The following is a 27,775-nucleotide window of genomic DNA, read 5'->3' on the forward strand; positions in this document are numbered from 1 at the left end:
TCACAGCTGGTCTGTAGTGTAGAGGGTTGTGGTGAACTGCATGTGGAAGGCTGAGGTTTTCAAACTCCTATCTTGAATGAAAAAGGAAGACGTTATCTAATGTTATATTTCATAGTAGGATTGTTATTTAAAAAATTACCTTAAAAATTGCTTGTACTTTAACCTCCTACATTAAAGACATTTTCCAGAAATGCTATTTTTTCAGAATGAAGTTAGTTTACAAGATTTTCCAGAGATTGTAGACACATTTTTTCTCAAGGGCTGAGATTTGGTAATGGCATTGAGGTAAAGGGATGTGTGCTCCCTTCATCTTTTATTTCATATAACACACAGATTTAGGAAGCCTGAATATGGTAGTGAGGTTCTTCAGGTCTGTGAAAAGTACACAGAGAGAAACTGGTAGAGAGAAAGGTGCCCTCAGTCGCCTGAGGTGCCCAAACGATGTCAGCAAAGTAGAAAAATGGGTGTCCAACTAGTGATTTTAGTAATCCTTTCAGAAGGTTGGCTTACAATGAAACTGCTTAATAATCAGTCCGTAGACTTATTGCCCTTTTGTGAGGTGTGATTTCTCTCTGGTGCTATTCTTACGAGCCAGAGGAGCGTGGAGAACCTGCAGAGCTCTGATAGCATTGTAACTCATGGGGCTGGCTATTTCAAGTTAATGTAAATGCAGAGAGTGCCTCTGGAACAGAGCAAAATAATCACCCGAGGTGATTTCAGTTTTTCTGTAGATATAAGTGACGAGGCGATTACAGATGGTGTTTAGCAAAAATGTGACAGCTATTATGGCATATAAAGATCCCTGTATGGGCCATTCCACTTAAGAGCTGGACTCAATGATCCTTGTGGGTCTCTTCCAACTCAAAATGCTCTGTGAAATCTGTGAAGACATGAGTCTGCCTCTTCTGAAGGCAGAGATAAGCAAGGTCTTTATCACCTCTAAGAGGTTATTGAAATGTTTATTGCAACTAGCAGAGCGTGGAGAACCTACATGATAAAAACTGTCAAGTTACTGCAGTTTCTGTTGGTCTTCTTGCTCTTACCACGTTTACCGCACTTGCTTCAGTTTAGGTATGCTTTGCAAGCTCTGTGCTTGAAAACAATTTATGATTACAGGTAGCGTAAAATAAAAACAGATTGCTTTTCATATGACTTTATGTACTTCTCTAGGCTGATGAAGGGATTTCAGCTTTTTTTTCTACAAAGATAACAAAACGTCTTGTCATTTGCACTTACTGTTTAAATTCTTCTATTTTGGGTTTTTTTGGTTTTTTCTCCCATAGATTCCTTAGTGGTGTTTGTATACCAGTTAATGACACAGTTCTACGCTGTTCTTCCCTTCCCATTGTTTTAGGATCCTTCTTCCCCAAGGGCAAGTCCCACTCATTCACCACGTGAAAACGGTATCGATAAAGCCCGCCTACTGAAGAAGGATGCCTCCAGCAGTCCAGCATCTACAGCCTCTTCAGGAAGTTCCACTTCACTCAAATCCAAGGAAATGGGTCTGGTAGGTAGCAGTGAGTGGTCTAGTTAGTCTTCTTTCTTATAAAATCTGACTCTCCACTCTTCTGCAACTACTTGTGGCACAAATTACCTCTCATTAAACATTTGAGGCTGAAATTGCCTACTGTTTTTCCAGATCTTTAAAGTATTATGGAGCTTTCTTCCTCATCAGTATTGTCTGCCTTGTTTTGATCTCTTGTATTTCCTACATTTCTGTCAAATGAGTTGCAAATTTATTACAAGGAACAAGAGTTGCTTAAGCGTTGGTTTGGTTGTTTTTTTGGAGGCAATAACTTATGGTTTAATATGGCCCGTATATAGTCACTAAGAAGTTCTTCAGGATTTTTTGTTAAATTCTTCTAAATAGGCTGTTATTTCTTGGAGACTTTTTCTTGTATCCCTAACAATTTTTTTTGATTCCATGTCATTGGTTTGTGTTTTTTTTTGATACTATCAACTATGGTGGTATTTTGGTTTTGCAGTTAGAATTTCTGTGTCACAAAATAATTGAGATATTAATGATTTCAAACTAAAGTAATGTATACTGTATTTTCCTGAAGAAAAAAAATGAGCTCAGGCATTCCTTTTTATATGTCAGTAGAAGAGGGAAAATAACTTTCTACGTTTCTTATTTTAATTTTGGCAGCAATCAAAAAGGTCAACATTTCTCTCTCACGAGTTAATGTTGTCAGCATTGTGTGGATTTATGAAAATTGGCTGAGGGACTAGGTAGTAGGTGCCCAGCATCCCAGCTGCTGTTGTGATAAATTGTATAATATGGCCTGGATTAAAAATAATACTCATTTAATTTGTTTAATGATACCAGCATGAAAAAGCCAGCACGCCTATTCTGAAATCCAGCACACCAACTCCTCGAGGTGATGTGCCAACCCCAGGCACTAGTGCAACTCCAGGACTCCGTCCAGGCCTTGGCAAACCTCCAACAATGGACCCTCTGGTTAACCAAGCTGGTAAATGCATTACCTCATGGTTTTTTATGGTTCCAAAATTAATCTTTTTTTTACACATGTGACTGCTAACTAAATATAATGCTTTGTTCTTGATATCAAGAGAGGGCTTGATGAGAAGCAGATGTTTGGATTATCAGGAGTTTGAATATCTTTCTGTCTCTTAGTCTTCTTTGTTTACTTTTGTCTTTATCTTTTTTTGCAAATAATCCAGAGACTGAACGTAATATAAAAAGACTTCTCAGAAGTTTCTGGTACTTATTCTGTATGCAATCTCTTCTACAGTCTTTGTCTGAGTCTACTAATATTTGCTGCAGTGCACAGCTTGACAAATGCTGGGGGAAGTTTACTTTTGCTATTCAGGCTGGTACACACAGTTGCTTCAGACATGAGCTGTGTAAACCATGTCTGTCAGCTTTACTGCTTAATTTGGCAAAGAAGAGATTAATGTAAACAGGGGAATATTACAGAAATGGAAATAGGTAATGCTGGAAGAGATTGCTAGAAGTAGTCAGCAAGTTCAGACTTCGGTAGATCTTATTTACACTGAAAAGAGCTGGAGGTACTGACAGATTATGGCAATGTTTCTTGACAGCATGTGAGAGGGGAAGGTAAGGTGTTTTAGGGGAGAAAAAAGGGGCTTTTTTCCTGTATGCAGAAATACATAAATAAACCCACTTAATTTTGTTATTCTGTAGCTGCAGGTTTGCGGACACCTTTGGCAGTACCAGGACCATACCCTGCTCCATTTGGAATGGTACCTCATGCTGGCATGAATGGAGAGTTAACCAGTCCAGGGGCAGCCTATGCCAGTCTGCACAATATGTCACCCCAGATGAGTGCTGCTGCTGCTGCAGCTGCCGTGGTTGCCTATGGAAGATCTCCTATGGTAGGCCATACGTTGCATGCAATCTCAGTCCTGTGAGTTGTGGTTCACTGAGAAAAGCTGCATGCTTCATTTAGCACTGCAGAATTCCCAACTCATAACAGTGCCAGAGGCTTGACAGCTTCACTGCGTGCTTCACTGCATGCTTCACTTTGCTGTGTGGCTGAAGAAACAAATTTGCACCTTGAAAACAAAGAATTTCAGTGTATTAATGTAGGTTTTCTTTGTCCTTCACCTTCATTGGGGCTTTAACTGATGAATAAATAACAAAAAATTATTTTGTTCTGCTATAAATGAAAAAGTAATTTTCATACACACAAAGTATTTCACTGTAGCTGTGGACATCTGCTATTTTGTTGCTGAACCACATTTATATTCCATATAGACATAACAAATTAATCATGAAGCATGTAAAATCTTTTTATCTGGGTCTCTGTCCCTGTATTTTTTTTGGGGCTTTTTTGTGGAAATCAACCTGAGAAGTTGGTCAGTACCTATTTTGGAGCTCTGAGATCAGGTGTGTTAAGAATAGTTGCTGTTGTGTGTGTAGTAAGTAAACGGAACCTGGTAGTTACGGTGGCTGTCACACAGAATAACCTAGGGGTTGGATTCTGTAAACGTGAGCTTGATGGCAACTTTCTGCATAGACAAACATACCTGCTTGTATATTTGCAAAGTTGAATTTTTATGCTTTCAACTTCTCATTATTATTTCTATGACCACATTTTTCAAACTGGTAAACAGGGCTTTTGTGTGAAAATGTGCAAATTTTAAACAGCCTACACCCTCATTTTAAAGCAATAACAATGTTTATTCTAGTATAATGTTCAGAAGAAAAATGAAGTAATTTTGGTCCAGAATTTCTCCTTGGATTGTTTGATAAACATACTCAAGATATAAAAATTCAGTGGAATTGCAGTATGTAAAGAGAATTGTTGTTTTTTTAAGCTGTGGATGAGCTTGTTTGCACCTCACAATGTGTCTGAGAGATCTCACAGCTGCTGTGCCCACACAGAATGCTGTGAAGGCATTGAGACCCTAGCTGGGGCCCAGAGCTACTTTCCAGTACCACACTGTGCCAGCCTAAGTACGTGCTAGCTCTCTCAGGAGTGAAAAGCACTGGCATAGCTTGGTGCTGACATGGACTCTGATTCCGGGGCTAACACAGAACTCTCCCTGCTAACCAGGACTGCTGGGTAATGCTCAGTCTGAATGCATGATAAATTATTTTCTGCTTTTGTATGAGTACTTCTATCAAAAGAATGCTCAGGGAAAATGTCTGGGTTTTGCTCCCCATTGGAGGGTCATGCAGTTATCTGATACTGTGGGTAAAGCCACTTTTTGGCTAAATCCATAGTTTCTTGGGAGTGGAAAAAAGAGACTTGCTGAGAAATGGATGAGAAATTCCAAGTGTGAGATTAATTCACTTTTTGTTGTCAGGTTGGGTTTGATCCTCCTCCTCACATGAGAGTACCTGGAATCCCTCCAAATCTAGCAGGGATTCCTGGGGGAAAACCGTAAGTAACTTTTAACATTTTGGTACATTTGCAATATTTAGAGAGAATGAAGTTACATTTGTCAGTGAACAGGGATTTCAAAGGGGATAGTATCTGGCTGTTTTTAAGAAGGTGTTTTAGACTTCTCTAGGTAAAACCTGCAGCATAAAAGTTCTCAAATGGTAGTTGTTATATCTCAAAACAGATGTGTATATACCTATTTACAAGTTGTTGAAGGTATACTTTAAGGGTGTTTTTATTTCATTCTTTCTGGGGGAAGTTAAGAGGACAACAAACTAAATGGTAAATAGTAGTAAAGTGTGTTAGATAAAAATATGTTGAAACTAAAATTTGCACTACAACAGGATAAATGTGTATTGCAAACTTGCAGACTCCTTGTCTGGCACTTGTTTTATCAGGCATAGGAGTCTGCAACTGATGACAGTAGGTATCTGGAGCAGTTACTTTAGCAACAGATTACACACACTTTGCATAATGGAGCAAGCTATTTAGAACTTTTTTCTGAGTGCAGCTGGAGAGCAAAAGGATGATGAAGCAGTTGTGGAGCAGGTGGTGCATAGATGCAGAAGAGTTTCCACAATAAGTTATTTTTATTTAAAAGTTTTGGTTACTGGTGAAGCAGTTACTAAATAAAATGGTTCTGTGATGCTGTGACTTACTGATGTTTCACTAAAATAAGCTCAGCAGCATACATGAAATGTTTCAGTAATTTAGCTTTGGTAGACCATTGACCCTGAACTTAGCTTGTAGACTCATGAGCATGTATGACCTCTGAAAATACACAATTAATGTTTAGATATTTCTGGACAAGTAGTCTGTGCAGGTACTAACAGAGATAATTTACCTCAGCTGTTTTTCTGGAGAGAATGAGGCAGAGAAAACTCCTAACAGTTTTTTCAACACTCTGTTAGAACCTGTTCTTTGTTCACACTTGGCACTCAGTCCTGACTTCTCTTTCGACAGGAACTTGCAATTAGAGTAGTTTTTCTCTACATAGGTGCTTACATAATTTTGAAACTTATTTATCATGTTGAACTTTCTGTGCAGGATATTCATGTTACATAATGTCTATTTATCAATCTACATTTAATTTTTACTTTTGCATTTTCAGGAAACATTTAGAAACTATTACTTCAAGAATGCTAAGTTGTCAGACAGGCTCTGGTAAAAATTATATACTCACGCATTTCTGCATGAGTATATGATGTTAATCTTGCAAACATCCTTGAAAGGATACCAGATTATAGACCAAAAAAAATATATTTTCTTCTGACCTTTTCTGGTAACAACAGGAAAGCAGCAGACTTAGTTTGGAAAGCCATCCTGAATGTGTTTTTGTGGTTATCCACCATGCTTCTGGGAACAGGCTTAGCTATCTGTTGACAGTGTGAGAAACCTGTTAAATCTTGGTTGCACTTAAAGTTGGTGGTGTGTTGACAAGATTAGCGAAGTGAGGGCTCAGTGAGTTGGTGTTGTGTATCAAATGTGGTGTATTTAAATTTAGTGCAGTAAGGATCGGGTTTTGTACTTGAAACTCAGACACAGTCTTGTTGCCTTTCATAGAATTTGGCATACTTAAATAAAATTATTTGAAAATCGCATAATTGAGTGGCTCTAAGTTTTTACTTCTAAACAAGTGTATTCATAAGCTTTCAACAGCATATTTAATTGCCTTGCAATATTTTATATTCTAATCTAGCAAAACCTATTTTTGTTCAGAAATTTTGTTCACAGAAATTTTCTGTGGCTGAGTTCTAGTTGTTACACTATTCAAGGACAGCATATGTATACTGCTCTAATTTGTATCCTCATAATTTAGCTAACTGAGGAGGCATTGGGCGAAACTGTGTGGGGGTTGCTTGGGTTTTTATAATGTTTTTACCACTTTATTCACGCTGCTTCATATACTGCCTACTTTGATACATACTCCCTAGTTGTCACTTCATTTAATGTGTTCTGCAATTTTTGGGGTTTTTGTGGTCATGTTACTTGTACATTTCTTCTAAAATTACTTCTTTGCTTATCTTAGTGAAGCAAGCCTCAAGTTCCATAAGCTCATAGAATTGTCTTTCCATTGACACCTATAAAACAAACTCATGCTTTAGTCTTGATTGGCTAGATGCTGTCTGCTACCTGCAGCATTTACGAGTATCTCACCTATTTCAAGTTTTTCTTCTGTAGTTTCTGTAGAGTGGATATAATCGTGCAAACTGGTGGAGTACGCCTTGTTTATTTTCAAAGTCAGCCTTTTTCATGATTGTCAATGTGGTGACACATTGAATTTGTTTTATTAGATGAGAAGTTTTAGTGTGTCTTGTTGCAAGTGGGACAGAGAATTTTTGAATTGAGCTATTGAATCCCCACTCATATGTGTATGCTTTAAGCTGCACATTTTTTATCAACAGTTATACTGTTTTTTCACCCAAGATAAAATTATGTTCCCTTTTTTCTAAAGGACACATACTTCTGATAGCACCCAGGTTTTCTTAAGTCTTATGTGTTCTGAGGTCTGTTAATGACCTGCATGTTAGAAAAATGTGTAGCCTGTTTAAAAACCCACTTGGACATGAACATGTCGTGTCTGAGGCCTGAACACTTTTGTTCTGATGCATTTAAATGTGCCCTGGACTGTAAGTTTTTGGTGTATTGCTCTCTAATAAATTTTTTTTTTTGCTTTGCATAGACTTTATAACAAGTACTTAGATTTTAGTGTTCTGTAGCTGCTGAAATAACATTCTTTTGGATTTCTGGTTTATGTGAACCATGCCTTCTAATAGCTGGATTTTGGACCAAATACAGAGTTTCAAGATTCGTAGTAAGATTTATGTGCATAGTACTGCTTCTCTGGTGTCTAAAATTCTGAATTAGTGGCAGTATTGAGGACAAGTATATTTCTCAGCATGTTTTCCTGGACAGTGAAAAGAGCTGAAAATACATGTTTCTTACTTTAGTAGGAAAGGGAAACTTTACGTCGTAATTGTTAAATCTTCCTTCTTCTACTTATGAGTTGGCTTTTCGCTGTGTTGGTGGAGAGGTATACTATACTCTTTTGGAATTGCTTGATTTCAGTTCTGTTGTGTTTTTCAGATCTTCATACTTTTACCATGAATGTACAATGAGAGATATTGTAAAGGAAGGCTAATTTTACTAGTCTTCCTTTTACTAGCCTTCTCCTAGTATTATAGGAGATTAGAGGCTATGTGCATCCCTGCCATTTATCTCTGAATAGCATGATTTGGTGACGTGTATGAAGACAAAAATTCAGTCATTTCTGTACAAATATGTCTATCCTTATTTCTTGGCATTTTGTTCTTTGTGATGAAACAACACACTCAGATGTTCACTGTTTCTTGTGATAACTACAATTAAAAATGAGCTGGAGTGCAAAGAAAAGCTGAAAGCAAAATGCAGTTGTGAATGGTAGGAACTTTTTGCTTTTGTGTTTTGCTGTCAGGTGTATTGTTCTGCTAGTTAAAGAAGTCTGCTTGAATTGAAGGGATGAAGTGGAAGGTTTTGAGCATTTTTTTTTTAAGACATTACTTTAGTAGGCAGGAATTGTGTGCATTTGTACATCAATCTGAATATTTAGAGTAGCTGGCAGGTAGTCTAGTTAATTTGCTATATTCTTGGGTAGTGAATTAATTATCCTGAACTCTCCTCAGCATGTCAGATGATACTTGCTATATACTTATTTGGAAATTGGAGAATTAAGCTGAGAAACTGGTTTGTATTAGTATCACTTAACCATGTTGCTGTGAATAGGAACTCTGAAGGTTCTCAGTACTGCTTTGACACATGTGAGAGGAGTCTCTGGATGCAGCAATTCAGAAGACTGTTTCCATTATTCAGAAATAATATGCTATTTCTCAGAATCCTTCTAAGCAGAAGGCACAGAAGTTTGTCTTGTAATTGTTCTTGTTGTGGTATTCTGTTAATATGTATTACTTGATATGTACTTACATTATTTTATATTAAATTTTAATGGCATTTTTATAAGATAATTTCCTTTGTTTGTTGTCAGCCCAACACAAGGAAGGACTCTCCTTTGACCAAAGAGGGATAATCATGGAATCCATGATAGGATAGCCATCTTTCATATAGACAGAATGCTCTGAGTGAGACAGAAAACTGTGCTAGTCATGAGACTAAACAGTAGTTTCTGGCATACATGGTCAGTTCTAAAAGAAAAATGGGTGGTCAAGTGGTGCCTCTTAAGAAATCCTGAGCTTTAGGAAACTCAAGAATTTGCCAGATTTTGCTAGTTGTTGACTCTTTGAGGTTAGATAATGAAAATTCTTGTCATTTTTGAGGATTGAGGCCTGTGAATATGTCTAGTGCACTAAAAATTGAATCTTCTGTAGGTGTGGAACTGTAAGTACAGTCCTTCCCAGAAGCAGCAGGATCTCTCTCATGATGATGAGGAAGCCAAGGGCTGCAGCGTTTGAGCTGCAGATGGTCATTTGCACTGCTGATGTCTCCAGTCCTGTGTTCTTCTGGAGACGGACACTTTTTCCTTGTACAGGGAGTGTCTGGAGTGTTAGTCTGGCAAAACATGCAAGCCTTTTCAAGGTTAAAAAGTATGGTGTAACAGAAGTTATACCATAATACCTAGCAGAGAGGAGTCACTAGACTACCATACCGTAAGTATGCTGGCAGTGGTGATGTTAGCATTACATGTGACATATCTTCAAGCGAACAGGAAGATTTACTGTTTTGTGTGCTTGTCTTGGCAGAGGGATTTAGCAAAGTGTAGCCATTTCTTTCTACAGTGGACTGCAGATAAGTTGCACTGTAGAAAAAGCTGTCTTGGCTTGTAAGAAACTATTGCTGGTCTATTTGTTAGACCATAAACTCAGTCAGCCTGTTTCCTGATCAACCAGTCTTAGCAGCAAATGCTGAAAAAGAGGGACTGCTTCTATGATTAGTATAGCCCCACTTTGAACATAGACATGGTGGTAAAATTCTTCATGATTAAAAAATACACTGGGTAGGCCTCTGATGTTTCAAAGCATAAGAGTCATTATAGTTCTACAGTAAACAGGAAGGACTTGGAAAATGTTTCTAGTGTTTTCCTCACACCCTATCTCAGCAAGAACTGAGGAGCTCGGTGTAGGCACCTAAGCATTTCAAAACAGTAATGATTTCGGCATTTTGAATTGAACAGAACATTTAAGATCTAACCTTCAAATTAAAAAAAGTCATGGACAAGTAGATTATTAATCTTGGACATGCTGGAAAAAATTGCCTAATATGTGCTTAATTGTTTTGCTTCAGTCCATGATAAAAGGAAGGGCGGGCTGGAACTTCAAAGTTGTGCAGTTCTGTGTACTCTTGCTGCTGACAAATACTCTGCAACTGACTTTGATCTGGAGCCCAGGATGGGGCAAAGCTTTTCAATGTCTTAATGCTATGACTCTTTTGTTGGATTCTGTAGGTGAACCCGAGCAGTTCAGCCTCAAGCAGTCTTGTTGCCACTCCTGTTCTGTTTCCTCTCCTGTCCTGTGTCTGATCTGTTTAGTGAATACCCACCTGGGGATTCAAAGGAGGGATTTGTAGGACCTACCTACAATCTTGTCTCTCTTCTTCTTCACAAAAGGGATGAGTTTCTAATTAAACCTTTATCATTACTGTAATTCTTCATACAAAAAGCCAGAAAGGATCCCCTGGGACAAAAATACCGTGTGTCTTGTGTACATGTAAGGGAGTGAACATTGCACTTTCTTTCTGGCCTTACATTTCCCTTTTCTAACATTTCTATGCCAAAAAAGATGTCATCTTTGCACTTGCCTGTTCTCTATTTCTGTGTACTCTCTGAGTAAGCTTTCTGCTTATATACCCAACCAGGAAACATGAATGAGTACAGGAATTGCATACATGTGCACTATTCATTTCTCCTCTGTTTAAGAGCAGTTACTGTTAACCAGTTCTTACCCTTCACTTAAGAAAAAACTGTGATACTGCATGAATTGACTGTTTCCAGTCTTAGTTTCTGTATGAGAGAGCTGTGGAGTTCTTTCATCTCTCCTCATGGTTTTTCAAAGGAATATCTTATGCCCAGGAACAGAGCAGATTCAGTTGCTTTGTGATGTCTGTTCCAGAATCAAGCGTCTTCCTTGTTCCTTCATTTCAAACTGTGTGGTACTTGGGAACATGTAATAAAATACCTTGAAAATACTAGCTTATTATTCAGGACAGAAGATTTAATAGAAATATCTATTGTTGGGTTCTTGGAAGATAGATGGGATACTGATAGTTGAACTACAGTGACTGAAGATTTCTGAGGAAGAAAGTAGATTTGGAAGAGAAAGGGAAGTTCTGAACAAAAGAATATATTAGAAAAATGTTTCAGTAGAGAGATGGCATCTTATTAGTGAAAAGAAAAAAAAAGAATATTAATCTCTCACTGTTTTTTATCCACTTTGGCTTCATGAAGGATGTTGTTCATGTAACAAAAGCATCAAGAGCATGAGCACTTACAACTGAAGTAATAGAAAAGGAGCTTGCTAGTATAGCAAAAATCAGCCTTTTACTGTAGCATTTTCATTAGTAGTTAAAAGAAGCAAAAAGAGACCCCCCCCCTGCACCTGAAACCTTTATTAGTTGGTATTTGTGCCCTTGTCCTTGAGCAGAGCTGACTTACTTTTCAGTGATCATGAAAAAATAATTTCGTGTACTTTCCCTGAGGAGTGTTTTTATTTAGTGCTAGAATGTCACTTCCTCAACCCTCAGTTTCCACAAACTGGAAATCATGCAATGAATACAAATAAAAGGTATTTCTGAAGTGCCAAAAGTACCTGGAAAACTGAGCCTTTCAGGTTTTTCAATGCATGCATTCAAGAAAATATAATTATGAGAAGATGATATCAGCTTTCTGATGAAATCTGTGTGCAACCATTCTGTGTTTTTATTTTCTGTTTAAGGCACTACTTGCCATCTGGTAAGAGAGGTATATGAGCACAGGCAGTGGTGATGTTACAGATGAGGTGCAGGAATCAAGCAAAACTTTGGCTTTTGGTACTGCAAGGCAACAGGTGCAAGCCTCGTGGAAGGATGAGAGTAGTGCCTGGTGAGGGACTGCTGCTGTAGGATTTGTGGTGATGAGACTTGCAACTGCTAGCTAGAAACTGGGGGCTGAAAGGTCTTTTGATTATCTAAGTGGCTGAGGGATAGCAGCCATGACCTTGGCCTGTAGAGTTACGGGTGGAATTTAACCTGCTTCCCCATTACACAAATACTTCAGCTGAGTCAAGTTGAAAATTTCTATTGTGAATCTTTTTCTCCCTCTGAGATTTTATCTGCCTGTATTACTTGACACTGTAGCTCTGATTTTTGTGAGATAACTGGCAAAGAACTAAAATTAAAAATACTGTGTTTTTATTGCATTGTAGTTCTGTAATGGCTGATTTTTTAAATTTTTTTTTTTTTCCCCAAAAGAGCCTACTCCTTTCATGTTACTGCAGATGGTCAGATGCAGCCAGTTCCTTTCCCTCCTGATGCCCTCATCGGTCCAGGAATCCCTCGCCATGCCCGTCAGATCAACACCCTGAACCACGGGGAAGTTGTGTGTGCAGTCACCATCAGCAACCCCACGAGACACGTGTACACGGGTGGGAAGGGGTGCGTCAAGGTTTGGGACATCAGTCAGCCTGGCAACAAGAGCCCTGTCTCTCAGCTGGACTGCCTGGTAGGTAAACAGGAATTTATGCACAAGGGTAGCTTCTCCTTAGAGACTCAAAAAAAGTCCTTGTTTGGATTTTGTTCATATTAGAAGGAAATAGCAGGCAGATCTGTTTCCTGGTGTCCTTTTTTTTTCCCCCAACATATAGCAGTGTTACAGAGAACAGTGCTGGTTTGTTTAGTGATAAGTATCACTAAGGGTCAGGTAACAGATTAGATCATATTTCTGAATAGAATGTGTATAGCATGTTTTGTATACAATGTAATACTTTTTCCCTTTCTAGTTATACTGATGATTTTTGTGCGTGACTTTAAAAGGAATGTAGCTTGTCTTATGTAGGGCTGCAGAGAACCTTCCTAGGTTTTTCACTCACATGAGGAGTGAAAACCTCATTTCTGTAAGATGGTAGTGGCCACATACTTGAAATAATGTGACACGGTACCGAAGGTCACCTAAAGTTCTGCTGTGATTTTTGTTCATGATCCACTAGTTACACATATAGGCCAATTATTTTCACTTGTGCAGGATACAAAAGGGACTGGTTGCAATAGTATAGGTAGCTGAAAAGTTAACTCAAAAAAGGTAATGGCTCAATAAGAGATGCTTCTCACTAGAGGCAGCATAGAGGTTTGTGCAGTGTTAACTAAGACTAAGCAAAGCAATATACATTATAAATGAAAATTCTAGCTTCAGTATAGATCCAATTAAATGTGGTGGGGTTTTGTACCCTTTATCCTTTCTTTACTGCTATCATTTTGTAATTGCTGAGTAGTAATAATGAAGTTGAATAGGTATTCTGTTCTGTGGCAGGTATATCTGCCTAGATGAAGAGCCTTCATTTAAGTCAGGGAGCAGTAATGACTGATTAAGTTAACATTTTCACTGCCCTACTTGCTGCTTCTTTGCTGCAAATTAAAAAAAATATTGTAGTAGGAATGCCTTTAACTAATTCTTGCAGCGTTTTTTTCTGTCTTGAGTTATAGATCTTAATCATCAATTTTGTAAAAAAACTGTTGCCATCCAAGCAAGGTTGTAATAAGGAACAGTAGAAATGTCTTCTGTCTCTAACTCCCCCACAGTACCTCTCAAATCAACAATAATATCACTAATGAGAGATCAATATGTACAATAAGAATCATGTTGAACAACAAAGACCAACATAAATACAGGACCAATACAGGAATCCTTAATCTTTCAACTTTCATACTATGAATGCAAAATAGTATTTGAAAGAAAAATTCAGAAATCTGAAGTGCATGAGACTAGAACGACATTTTCGTATAGGGCTGTTAAATGCCAAATGAAAGGTCATTTGCTTTAATATTTCTATTGTTGGTGACCTTCACTGATGGAGTACATTTGCAGAAAAGCAAGCTTGCTTTGGCTCTGTTTTTGTGTAATGAGTTAGAAAACTTGCCATTTGTCACGTTTGAAACAGAGTAGACTGTGACAACAGGAGTCTGCAGTTTTAATTTCTGCAGCTGCAGTTTCTAATTAGTGATGAGAAGTAGGTGTTTCCAACCTTTTAAGATCTGCTGGCTCCTCTTCAGTACTTTGGTAATGGAAAAAGTACCAAACTGCTTGAAACTTTGATGCAGTCAGAATTATATTAGTGGTCATTACTGGCAGGCACATAACTGAGGTGATTTGTGTTGTACAGAACAGAGATAACTACATCCGCTCCTGTAAATTGCTGCCCGATGGATGCACCCTCATAGTTGGCGGGGAAGCCAGCACATTATCCATATGGGACCTGGCAGCTCCAACTCCTCGTATAAAAGCAGAGCTGACATCCTCAGCACCTGCCTGCTATGCTCTGGCTATCAGCCCTGACTCCAAGGTGTGCTTTTCCTGCTGCAGTGATGGGAACATTGCAGTGTGGGATCTGCACAATCAGACACTGGTCAGGTGAGTCGTTGTTTACAGAAAATTTTAATAGAAGTTACTCTTTGGACAGCTACATAAATATTTACCTCCCTGAATAGGATTTATAACAGCAAAGTAAATAGTGTCTCTTATTCAGAGGAGTGGTTTACACCCAAGTCAGGCAGAAACTGGTTTTGGTAGCTTCAGCTTATTCTTGGAAGATGTACTCTCAGGGTTTGTCCATAACCTGCTGTAGTTAGTGTAAAAGCTTCTGCAGGTCTCTATTATTTGGGATTGGTCTGCAGGTTTTTACAAGCAGTGTTCTTGCTGGTTTGTTACTGGTATGGACTGAACATGCCTTCATAGGGAATGCTTTGAGGTTTGTTCTTTTCCTTTGTCTTAAGCCTTGTTAAGTAAAAAAGAGTATTTAAAATCCTTATTTAGCGATGATAAGTAGTAAAATTATTCTTACAAACGTGGTTGAAAGGATGGATCCTCTCAGTTCTTTAGGAAAGCAGAGGGGCTTACTATAAGACAAATTTTGTTTAGGCTTACCAAAGCAGTGATGGCTTACAGTATTTTGAGAACAGTGAGTCTAATTTTGGAAAGGCCATGATACCTTGAAAGTTGTGAACACAAAAACTAAAGAGTATGCTTAGTCTGCTGTGTTTCAGTTAAACTTCCTGTATATACATAAATTACATGCAGAGAGTCATGTTAATGTGCATGCACATTTTACTTTCTGTTGAACGTTAGGTCAATAAATACAATTTTAGTTATATGAAGGTTTCACTTTGTCATGTGCATGCTTAGTCCATGTAAAGGTGCACTCTGCGACATCTGTCACATCTGTGAATGTCTTGCTTTTTAAATGTTTGCTGTATGTGTTCCCACCACTTGCACGCTGATCTTGCTGGTTGATAGCACATGGAATTTTGAGACCAGAGCTACTAAACAAAACATGCCGTGTGACCTTTCTGTGACAGCTCTTGGTGATTCATACCCTTCCTTCCCAAGCTAGTTGTCTTTTCCCCACCCACCCTCCACCTTTCACACTGATGCACAGGACTTTGCTAAAGCTAATTGCTGAAGAAAAATGCAGGAGCTTCAGAATGCTTTTGCCAAAGGATTAAGAAAAACTTGAGGAGACCTTTTGGTTGCTGAAAGCTGAGAGTTGCTAATGAGAAGGCTATAAAACAAACTGCTCCATTTATATTTTTCTAATCTCTTGCCACAGAGAATGCAACTTTGTGACTCAGCAATACTTATGTTTAACTATCTGGATCTCTATCTGGATCCCTTTCTATTAGTATATCTGCTTGTTATTTATCTTCTTTACTTGCAGCCAAAGAAAAATACAGAAGCTGTTTCTGAAATTGGAGGTTTTAATCTCTGATCACTTTGATTTTATCTGCATTATCCTTAGTGGTTTTAACTGTAGTTACTAGGCTTTAATATTCTCACAAGTGGGTAAAGGTTTCTGGGGTTTTGTAATTTTGTTTTCTTTTTTCAAAACTTGATAGGAAATATTTGACTTTATTCAGCTAATCATGATGCAGATCATTTCTCTAACACCTGGAAAATGTTTTTTTAATACTGGTGTTTAATGTTCAGTGAGAGGGAGGGGCTGATTCTTGCTCATCGTCAGATACAGAACAGATGACACATGTACAGAGTCCAAAACTAACACCACAACAGTGTTTACCTTGAGCTCTGGCAGGAAATCATTATTCAATCTGGTTTGTTTTATCAGGCAATTCCAGGGCCACACAGATGGAGCCAGCTGTATTGACATTTCTAATGATGGTACCAAGCTCTGGACAGGAGGTTTGGATAACACTGTCAGATCCTGGGACTTGAGAGAAGGGAGACAGCTACAACAGCATGACTTCACATCACAGGTAACTGGATTTTCCTACAGCTTGTGGCAATATGTGGGGTGGGAAGGAAACCCTTAGGATCAAGGGTAAGACTGAGCCCAGCAGAACTGGCAGATTGTTCCCTCTCTTCCTTTTGGCAGCTCCCAACAAAATATTTAGAAGCTTTTTTATATGCTTAGATTACAGAAGAAAATTATAGCCTGACACTACTCTTTTCCTATTCTTTTTCTAAGTTAATATGTAAAAACAGGGTTTCTTTAGTTACTTGAATTTTGAACTGCAGTTTTGCTATTGAACTATATAAATTTGCCCTTATCTCTCTCTCTCTCTCTCCCTTTCCTAAATAACTTTAACTGCAGAAAAAATTATCTATAGGAAAAAAATTAAAAGGTGCAAATATGGTATAATTTTCAGATATTTTCCCTTGGTTATTGTCCTACTGGTGAATGGCTAGCTGTGGGAATGGAGAGCAGCAATGTCGAAGTGCTACATGTAAATAAACCAGACAAGTATCAACTGCACCTTCATGAGAGCTGTGTATTGTCACTCAAGTTTGCTTACTGTGGTAAGTTGCCCTGAACGTAGAACTGGAGGTCAGAGCTCTTAATTAATGTTTTGCTGATTAGTTATTTCATAGTCATTAGTTATTGCATCTCAGTTTCTTAAGTAATGCATTAATATGTCTGCTTCATGAATTCAAATGGACTTATCTACAAACAGCCATCTGTTTGTCTAGAGGCTGCTGTGAGGATTGATTCATGTGTAAAAAGCTATTTCTGTTTGAAGTTTAGGGATTTCCTAGTATGTAACGCACTGCAAACGTGCTGAGCATCCACATTGATTTTAAATGTTGATTCGTAGTAAGAGCTTTTATAAGGGAAATTAGTTAACAGATTTTATTGATGTGAATTGAAAACCCAAAATTTGTCAGATATCTCTTTCATGTTTCTGTAATCCTTCTGGTTTATATTCTAGGTAAATGGTTTGTGAGTACTGGGAAAGATAACCTTCTTAATGCATGGAGAACTCCTTATGGAGCCAGTATCTTCCAGGTGAGGATGATGTTGCTTTTAATGAAAAAATAAAACATGCAGAGTTCCAGGAGTGGATTCAGATATCTTCACATATGTGATCTACCTAAAGTGAGATGATGAAATGAGGGTAAACAGACTTTTTTTTAATGATGTAATATATTTCTATTTTTCTTCTAGTCCAAAGAATCTTCATCAGTGCTTAGCTGTGACATCTCTGTGGATGATAAGTACATAGTCACTGGCTCTGGAGACAAAAAGGCTACAGTCTATGAAGTTATCTACTGAAAAATACGATGGGGATATTCTTTTAGAGGTTGAACTGGGCCAAAATTGTTTGTAGAAGTAGAAAGGTTTTGAATTTTTGAAAGGAACAAAAGTGTTGAGGTTCCAGACCTTGCCATGAAACTACTCCGATTTTTCAAAATAGAAGGCAACATCCAGCAGCTAAGTAATGGCTACGTGGACCAGACGGAACACAGAGGCAAGATGGACAAATGTAACCTAGGTTTTTGATATAATTTTTAAAAGCCAAGTCTACTGAAGAATGTTGGAGCCTTTTATTTTTTCTTTTTGTGACCTCATGCAAATTTTTCTCATTGCCTGAATATGGGGGATAAATACCTTTCTGTTCCTTGCAGTTCAAGTTGCATTCTGTCCTGGGTAGAGCAGCAGTGTCTCAGATGAACTTGTTTCCTGGTTTTGCATCTTGTGAAATGTTTTTGTATTTTTGTTGAAGGTCAAACATTTGTATAAACTGTAAATATATTTAGTTTACTACAGTAAAGGCTTTAGTACCAACAACCAGTCTTCCCCCTTGCCCCCTCCCTGCTTGCCCTGCTTATTTAAAATTAAAAACCTTTTGGGGATATAAGTACCTTTTTAGAAGCAAAAGCAAACACTATGTATAGTTTAAAAATGGTGTCTTATTCTTTATAACTGTTCTTAGATTTCTTTATCATACTTCATAGTAGTTGAATTGACATACTAGGATATCAAGTCCAGTAGATATTGTCTTGTTCTACAGAAAACTTAAAGGCAGTTTTGTACTAATTATAGTGTAAATATAAAAATTGAACATTTCATAAAGCTGTGCAGTTTAAGTTTATTCTGATGTCCCATGTATATGTTCTTTGGCAGATACAGTAATATGTGCCTGACCATAACTCATTTGGTCATTTCTCTAGAAGAGGAGGTGACTTCCCTGTCCTTTTTTTTCCCCAGCTGAACAGAATTCATGTAAGACTACATTTCAACTAAGTACATCAGAGCCTTTATTTCTTATATAAGGATGTCTGTGATTAGATAAATTGCATCCTTCCTGTTTTACAGAGAAGTGGTAGCTAACAACCATTTCTTTTTTAAAGTCTTGTCTATACTTAGATACTCAGGTAAATTTAACTAAATTACCAAAAGTGTGAGTTTACAGGGGATTACTTAAAGATGTTAAATACTTGCAGGGTGGCAAGTGAAGTGAATTAACCTAAACTAAGTTAAACTCGCGTCTTAATTTCTTGTGAGAATACTGACAAAGGAATATTTTGATTTTTAGCTAATCCACTCTACAAATTAATTAGAATTAATTTTCCTGAGTGTCCCATGTTATGCAGGCCTGTAGGCTCTATGTATTCATGCTGAGCAATCTTTGAGTCCTTTCCATTGTCGCATCACTGTGACATCTGTGAAGAGCCATGATAAGCAGCCAGTTACCAAAGCTATGCATCTTCAAGTTTTCTTGGTGTCCTTAAGATCAATGGATGAGGAGAGAATGTGTTCACCTTATTTAACTATTATTTTTTCAGTCCAATGTGTTCTACCATTGTGTGCTAGACAACAGACTTTGATGTTGCATTGGTGAGAGCCATACATTTCCTACATTCTGTAATTTGGTTATAATTTCTGTTGCTAATGGAGAGTACAGATGAACAGAAGGATATCTTTGAACAATTAATTTAGATTACACAAACTGGCAGACAGAAGAAGAGCTGCTTTCTCATTTTGCTAGCACTTGATGGTCTATGTCCCTGCTCTTTCAAAGACGTAGCTAGGAAGAAACAAGCTTGACTGACAGATGCATTAATTGGATAAGGAATTTTTCATCTGGGGGCAAATTTTATCTAAGTTTCTAGTCTGAAGGGACGCACGTTTTCTTTTCAATTTACATGACCATTCTACTGCAACCAAATTATAACATCTAAAACTGCAATAGCCTTAATGTATTAGCATTCCATTCAGAATGTAAAATATTACCCATTCAGGATAATCTGGTCTTCTAGACATTTAAAATTAGCTAGTATCAATATGTATCCATATATATCTTTGTTGATTGCTTAGTTATTAATTTGTATCTGTATAAAAATGACAGACCAGTTTAGATGGAGGTCATGTGGCTTTCAGACATAGCGGGGCAAAAAGCAGAATCACCAGTCTTTTCAAATAATTCAATATATTTGCTACATTGAAATGCTGGAAGTGCTATGCCATTTTTAAAAGGGAGAGTTTTAAAACAAGAGTATTTACAAGATTACTTGATTTTTATGCTTTTCATATTGAAATTTCTCCGAACATCTGGCTCTGGCAGTAAGCATTAGCTTTAGCAGCACTGGCAAATTTGCTTTAGTTAGGACCCTTTGGGTTTTTGCCAAACTGGTATCATCTTGGCTTTTACTTTACAGGTATCCCTTTGTTGTTCTCTGAAGTCAATATCAGAGGAACCAAGAACGCAAGTGTTCTTACACACCTCTATCAATTAAAAAAAATCCCAGAAGTGTAATTGGTCTGCTATATGTTGTGGCATAGGGCTTGCTAGTAAGATCACACTTGTCAGTCAGGAGGTTCAAAATCATAGTGTCAGGAAAATCATAAAATACCTTGTTTTCTTGGCTTCTAGAATGTACAGTGTATCAGAGCAGTTATGGAATCAGAAATTTATGTGTATTAATTTAATCATATTTGTACCATGTATTTCTTGATTGTAATTAAGAAATTAATTCCTTTTTTTTTCGCCATCATATCTTTAAGCCTTGAGTCTGAAAATTAGTGAATATGTCTGAAAGCTTCTGGATGCATCATCCATACTTGTGGATGAGTAATTCTCTCAATTTGTTGTTTCAGATTTCACTTAATGTTTATAAAATTGTGAGTCTTTTCATTTGTCAGACAGTAAAGCATATTCTACTTGCAGGTGTAATTTTTAATGAAAAGATAGATTGCTGAACTCCTAGCATGTCTGTCTACACAATCACCTAAAAGATGTAAAACTCATGAAACTTAAAAAGTCTGTAAGTTCTTATAGCTCTGTGTAAAGTACCGGGTGGAAATAATTACTTATTGAATGAAGAAACAGACTAACCAAGACCAGCAGTAACAGAAAAGGCACTGGGAAAACTATGTGGGGAAGAGAAGTGCAGCAGTAACTATTGTATAGGTAATTAATTTTTTTGTGGGAGGGTCAACTTAAATACTAAATCCTAAAAGTCCTAAAAGATTCCTTTGGTAAGCCCCTTTTGGGACAGTCTTTGTTTGCTGGGTGGCCTTCAGTATTCAGAGATGTCTGAATGCCACTCTGGCAAATGCAAGTTCTGGATAGAAGCAAGCAGTCCTTAAAAAAGACATTTTGGATGTCAGTGCAAACAATAACTGATGAAGAGGGGATTTGTGGTAATACCAATTCAACTGAACAAAATCCTTTGTCAGCTTTAATATGTATATTTTGTATATGTGCACTTGGTATAACCCTTCATAAATCAGTTGTGCAGAAAATCATGATATCATTCCATGCAATGTATTTGTCAGTGTGTCAGAATTTCTTTTTGATTATAATTCCAAGCAATAGGAGTTCCCCATGTTAGCCCATGAGCCACTAGTATCTTGAGAGAGAATTTTCATCTACATTAGTTCTTTCTAACTCAATTGGCATTTCAAAGGCTTTTGTTCCTTTAAAGGAAAGAGAGAGCACTAATTGAACATCATTTTCACAGACTGTTATAACAAGTGTTATTTTTTAATATAAACATCAATGTAGAATCTGTCATCTAGTCTCATACATACTTCTATGTATGAATGACTGACCATAATTTTTGGGTCACATTTTTACAAGTAGAGTTTCAGAAGCTTCTAAGTTACTCGGGTAGCTTTAACTCAGATTGACAAACTGATTTTTGGTTTTGGTCTTTAATTCTTGATGGGGTTTTTTGTTTGTTTGTTTGTAATTTTGTGAAATGACCGGCCCACTTAGGAGCCCATGGGCTCTATGTAGTCTAGTTAAAATAGTGTTTCATATATTCTATTATATTGGTGCAATTTTGAGTTGATGGGGAAATTCCACCATTCTATTAATTAAGAAAGGTGGATTTTTAAGTTTTTGGACTGAAGAGTACAGACTTCTGATTTCGCACTACTGATAAAGTGTTTACCCCTTAAATCTCTTCAGTGGATAATCTGGACTGACTCCAACTTTGCTGTCTCTTTGAAGAATTTTGGTTTTTTCTCCTACCACAAGCACACAGAAAGAATTTGAGACTGTAGGTCTATGTAAGACTTCAGCCAATTAATTCTGCCCTGCCAGACAGACATAATTCATTACGTAATGGGGAAGGTGAAGCAACTCAGAGTTGAACCTGACAAACACCAGAATGCAGGGGAGTTATGGCAGGGATATTCATGGACAGAATCACTTCAGTTAGAAAAGTCCTCCAAGATAATCTAGTCCAACCTTTGAGCATTACATGTAAACTAAACCACAGGATTATGTGCTGCATCAAATAATTTCTTGAACACCTGTGGGATGGATGACTCTACCACCTCCCTGGGTAGCCTGCTCCAATGCTTGACAGCTTTATCCATGAGAAAATTCTTTGTGAGATCCAACCTGAAGCTCCCCTGGTTGAGCTTGAAGTTGTGTCCTCTTGTCCTGTGGCTGAGAGGAGAGGCCAAGTGACACCCAATTCCTACAACCTCATTTCAGGGATTTGTAGAGTGATGAAGTCTCCCCGAGCCTTTTCTCCAGTATAAAAAATCCCAGCTTCCTCCGCCATTCCTTAAAAGACTTGTGCTCCAAACCCTCCACGGGGTTCTTTGACCTTCTCTGAACGCACCTCAATGTCCTTGTCGTGAGTGGCCTAAAACAGAACACAGGATTTCAGGAGTCCCTGTCCCTTTCTAGTGACAGGGACAGGGAAAATCCTGGCCCTAGTCCTGCTAGCCACACTACTGCTGACACAAACCAGACACCATTAGCCACTTTGGACGCCTAGTCACACTGAAGGACAAGGGAAATGAGAACATAGAAGCACATACATTTTAGGTGTAATCTGACATGCAATCTATGCGATTCACCTAGAATGAGATTTCAGTCAGAGAGTTCACTGACATCTGTTTCTCTCTAAAGTTGTTCAAAATGTTTCTACGTAGTTACTCAAAGACTCGAGTTATGTGTTTGAACTGGAGGTGGACATTTCTTTGATATCCAGAAACATCTAGTCATCTCATCCTAAGAGGAAAGGGAGTTAACTCACAGCTAGTTCTCAACATTTATCATTACCTTTTATTTCTGTAGCTCAAGATCTGCTTCCAAGCACTTAATAATCCCATTTTCAGTAACATGCTCCCAAATGTCCCACTGCAGTTTAAGTGCTTAGTGGTATGTGGTAGATTTTGCTAGGGAAACCAGACATGTAAGAACTGGGTGCTTGAAAAATCTGTCCTGTGGGCCTATCTTACTAACATTTCTGAGAAATTTACCCAGCATTTCTGCTCAGCTGTATAGGAGAGCTCAAACACTCACTGAAACATTTCTAAATCAGCAAAAATGTATTTTGAACCTATTTTAAGCACATGGGTGGGCTTGGGGTTTGTTTGGTTTGGTTTGTGGTTTTTCACTATTTTCCGTTGATTTATTTCCTTTTTTCTTCTGACATTACTTTAAAAAGTATGTATTGAATACAACAAGAAAACATGAAGGGAAATCAGAAGAATGAATAATAGTCTTCAGAGGGCAGAATGTTTTTGAAGATGCAAAGAACCTACTGCTTCTATGATACATTAATTCTTGAGAGAGCTGGATTTCTATTTCCTTGAGTCTAAAAGTGCTGCTCAGAAAACTGAATACCAAAAAATGTCTGTTGTGGGTACAAATGTTAGTTATCATTTTCAAATTGAGCAGGGTTTTTGTGGGGTTTGGGGGTTTTGCCCTCATGTTTCTTAGAGCTGGGTCTCACAGTTCACTTTGAGAACCTGAACAACAGTCCATGTTCTTTCTGGCTCTATGTTTTACTATGCATTAGTAAGAATTTAGTTGCCTGTTAATGATATATAGTATACAGGAAAATCTGATTGAGTATTTTAGTGGATAGCTGCATAATTATATTGGGCAGGGTCCACTGTAATGATTTCCTTACTAAAGCAAGTACTCAGATATAAGATAACTGCATTATTCTATATTCATACTTTTATTGTTTATGGAATTCCTGGTTTGGCATAGTTGACTCTTCCTAGAAAAAATCCTGTGGTGGCTTCTGAGGTAAAACATAAAATTATGAGATTTTTCCTGTCCTATAATTTCACATGTGGTTTTGCCCATATTTTGTAACATTATGTTGATTCATAGAAGAGATGCTGCAAGGAAGTAATTTCTATTGTGTACAGGTTGGCAAGGATTGCCTTTGCTATGTTCACAGCACAAAGGTATCTCTCAAACCCTGTTTCAAAACCCTGTTTTCTGCCAAAAATGAGTTTGAGGTGAAGATAACACATAGTCTGGAGACTAAGCAATCAAACATACTGTTATCATTATCCCTTTTGTATACTCTGTCATTAACACAGAAAATGGAGATGATAGCCTGTAACTGCAAACAATAAATGCTGTTTTTCCTTTGAGCACTGATTTTAATGGCAGTTTAAAGAAGTTAACAAGCAGAATGAAGGGGTCATAAATGAAAGTTAACCCACAGCAGTTGGAAACTGAGAAATCCTTGTTACTTTCCTGGTAGTGAGCCTAATTTGTTAAAATAAAATCCATCTGCTCATTTCACAGTCTTTGTCACACTTCCTTCAGCGATCCACAGTGGATTACCCCCTTACTTTAAAACCTGTCTGCAATTATAATAAGCTAATAACTCTTATTTTGTGGTTTGCTGTAGCATAGTTTTGACCAACAAAGATACCCTTTATTCTTAAAAAATAGTCATCTGTGGGGGGTTTTTTGCAGTTGGACATGATTTTTTTAAAATTAGATTTCAAATAAGTATACAATCTGATGGCTTTGCAAATTCAAAGTATTTTCTAATTCTTGATGAATCAGCCAAACACTGCTGTTAAGTATGTAAATGTCCTTAATGTCAGCCTGGTTTTTGCATAGCATGCCATGAATGCAACAAAACTTCGGAGTGATTCAATTTTTGTGTCCACATTAAATTTAGTAACTGGAATAAGTTTCCTTTTTCATACAGAAATCAGTTTACTACTGTGCTCCTTTGTGTTTCCTCCTGGATATACATTAACTCTCTAGAGATGTTTTAATGAGTTATACATACATAATGCTTCTAATTTTTCTGTTGTTCTGACTTAGATATGTGAGATGTGTATTTCTGAAAGCAGTTGAGTGAATATTCCCAAATATATGATATAATTGAATTTTTGAATGTATATTTCAAGGAGTTTATATACTTGTATAGATAAATAATTGATTTTCATTTGTCAAATTCAAGCTTTTCAAGTCCTGATACTCTTGTATTTTTATCAGTGAATCTGTTAAAGGAAATACTTCTGGATTTTGAATGGTTTTCATTGCTTTTTAAATTTGTTTATGTAGATACTCTTCTTTGTTGAGTACAAGTTCTTGACCTGGTATTCTATTTATAATTCTTCCTGGTTCTTCAGTATTTTATCTAGCTGTAACTTATTAAAAACCACAAATATGAAAAGGGGATATTAATGACAAGTGGTTTAAATGTGAGAGCTTCAAAATGCATGTTAGAATATTTCAACACTTTGTTCACTGTAATTTTACATTTTTTCATTACTTAAGTAATTAAAAAAATCCTTAGGGTTGAATTATAGTAAAATTTTATACATCTCAGTACTAATTTTGTCTCCCAGTGGACAGCAATAATTTAGATGGGATTGTTTTTACTCTACCTAATTTATTCTTGGGCAGGGGGGAAGGGGAGAAATATTAACCTCGCAAATTTTGCTAATTATAATAATTTCATGGCTGTTGCTAATTGTTTTTAATAACCTCCTCGCCTTCAGAAATTCGTTCTTCTATATTTTGAAGAAAACATACAGATATACAGGGTTCTGTAATAGAATGTGTTTACAGTATTTATCCCCTGGGTTAGCTATAACAATAAGGGGAAGTACAGTGACAGATACCACTTGCAATAGTTGCTAGTGCAATGTGCCTTCGAATAATTTTCTTTAGTAATTAAATTTTTTTGTAATCTTAGGTGAGGTGAGCAGCTTTAAATCAGTTTCATTTCTATCAAAGTAGATATGATAATACATTCTTAGAACTTTACTAATCTCACTAATTTTAAATCTGCAAGGTGAATGGTTGCATGGATGTACTAATACATAAGAATGTATTATCATATCTACTTTGATAGAAAAGTAGATATGATAATACTAATCTCACTAATTTTAAATCTGCAAGGTGAATGGTTGCATGGATGGTTTTGAACTGATTTGACTGTTCAGGTTAACTTCTTAGGTTTCAAAACCTGCTAGAGTAGAGGGAAAAATTACTAGTTATATTTGGGGTTTTTTTATTGCTTTCATTTTTTACTATATATCAGTGGGACTTTATTACCACAGTAGGTGTTCTCAATTTTAATGTTCCCATAGTTTTCTCCGTCTGTTTCATTTGAATTTAGCTTACAAATTAATCCCTTTCCATAGGTGTCTGCTTTGAACCTTAACAAGTATGAAAATAATCAAAATATCACTATTTGATAGAGACACTGTATATTTCTCTGTTTCTGATGTGGATATCGTTTAGCAGGGCTTGTCTAGTTAAAAGGCAGTTAAAATAGTAATCACACATGATCTATGTCTTAACTGTCATTTGTTGAAAAAGTGATATGTGGTGGTAACAATTGAGAAGGAAAAGAATATGAAATTCAGATAGCAGCTTGAACGATTTACTGTTAGCATGGGGCCCAATAACACTACAAAGCTATAAACTCTGTCTTTCTAGATTGCCCAGTTAGGTGGCAGAGATGCAATTTGTCTTTTCTGAAGCCGCCTGCTGCTAGCTAGCTCCATCTCCTGTCACAGCCTATTAGCTCCCCAAGAAAATTGGTGGGAAATTGCCTGCAGATTGTAGGAAATTGCATCTCCAGACCCGGGAAAAAATGTAGTATAGCACAACACTGATCCTCCCAGAGCAGCTATTAATACAGCAAAAGCTGACCTTTGGCATGGCGTGAAACGACTTTGCTGAATAAAGACTGTATTATGTGTGGTTGAAGGAGGGAAGGAATTATTATTCTAGCTATGCTTGTAGTCAGCCCGTTCCAGGAAGCTTGAGTATGAGCAGCAGGTTTTGCTGCCCCCCAGCTCATCACATTGGAAGGTGGGAGAGGACATTTTGGAGCGTTATACACAAATTTCATTGTACAGATGGGGAAAAAAAACCCTTTATGTACTTAAATGATGTTAGTACATATCAAATTCAAAGGTTTAGTGACAAAGCTGAAAGGTAATTTATGAAGCTAATTGCAAAAATATTAATAGGTATCTCTGCTCAGTTAGGTCTTGGTCAGGCTAGGAACAACTTTTTGCTATTTAATTCTATTTGTATTTTACTTTTGTTTTTGGAGCAGTTACAATGAAAAGGAACTGATATGTTCTGTAACTGTGAAATGTAAAAAGTAATGGGATACACATTTCTTATTATAGATTTTAGCATTAAATTCCTTGCTGCTAGGAAGTTCACTTCTGTCATGTTTAAACCAATTCCCATGTGTTCTTTATGGTGTGATATACAATGAGCTTCACCCTCTGTCATTTCTACTACAGCTACCTTTCTAATTTTGTACTTTACCTCAGTTTTATAGGGCCTTTCAATAAAAGATTTAACTTTCCTCTGAATTCTGAGAGAGGGGGGGTATGTAGAGTTAGTTTTTTTGCAACATAAAAATAAATGCCAGTATTTTCTTTGAGCTTGCAATTGTACTTAGTTGATTCAAAGCCTCCTGAAGAAGATGTGGTTGTGAATCAGAATGGTGTATTGATCAGAAGTGAGTGTGAGGAGGGCGGCAGCAGCAGGGAGAAAAATCATTTTGCAATCAAGAGCATTGCTGTTTTCAAACTCAGACGAGATCTCTTGGTAACTGGCAGCTGCCCAGGGATCTAACTGAAACCAATAGGTTCATTTCCTGTAGTATTAGTGTCCACTATTGTAAATGATCTAGCAGGGCTTATGAACACTCACACCACTGATTA

The 27,775-nt window shown here is 37.2% G+C and overlaps 1 protein-coding gene across 4 annotated transcripts in view; it reads left to right on the top strand.

The window, feature by feature from the left end:
• TLE1 (TLE family member 1, transcriptional corepressor) overlaps window positions 1-25,851 on the top strand; it is a 79,356-nt gene extending 53,505 nt beyond the window's left edge. For 3 of the 4 annotated variants that reach the window (XM_039729762.1, XM_039729766.1, XM_039729765.1), the window contains 10 exons: window positions 1,355-1,507; window positions 2,330-2,474; window positions 3,170-3,360; window positions 4,798-4,874; window positions 12,309-12,558; window positions 14,213-14,460; window positions 16,172-16,319; window positions 16,713-16,863; window positions 17,274-17,350; window positions 17,510-25,850. In XM_039729762.1, coding sequence (XP_039585696.1) covers window positions 1,355-1,507; window positions 2,330-2,474; window positions 3,170-3,360; window positions 4,798-4,874; window positions 12,309-12,558; window positions 14,213-14,460; window positions 16,172-16,319; window positions 16,713-16,863; window positions 17,274-17,350; window positions 17,510-17,617 — 1,548 coding nt within the window. In that variant the 3' untranslated portion in view covers window positions 17,618-25,850. Of the gene's footprint in view, window positions 1-1,354; window positions 1,508-2,329; window positions 2,475-3,169; window positions 3,361-4,797; window positions 4,875-12,308; window positions 12,559-14,212; window positions 14,461-16,171; window positions 16,320-16,712; window positions 16,864-17,273; window positions 17,351-17,509 lie in introns of all 4 variants that reach the window. The other variant, XM_039729764.1, reaches the window with a different exon arrangement.
• Window positions 25,852-27,775: the final 1,924 nt, after the last annotated feature.

This window comes from Passer montanus, unplaced genomic scaffold (assembly GCF_014805655.1).
Source record: "Passer montanus isolate IOZ18808 unplaced genomic scaffold, ASM1480565v1 scaffold7, whole genome shotgun sequence".
In the NCBI taxonomy this organism is placed as follows: Eukaryota; Metazoa; Chordata; class Aves; order Passeriformes; family Passeridae; genus Passer; species Passer montanus.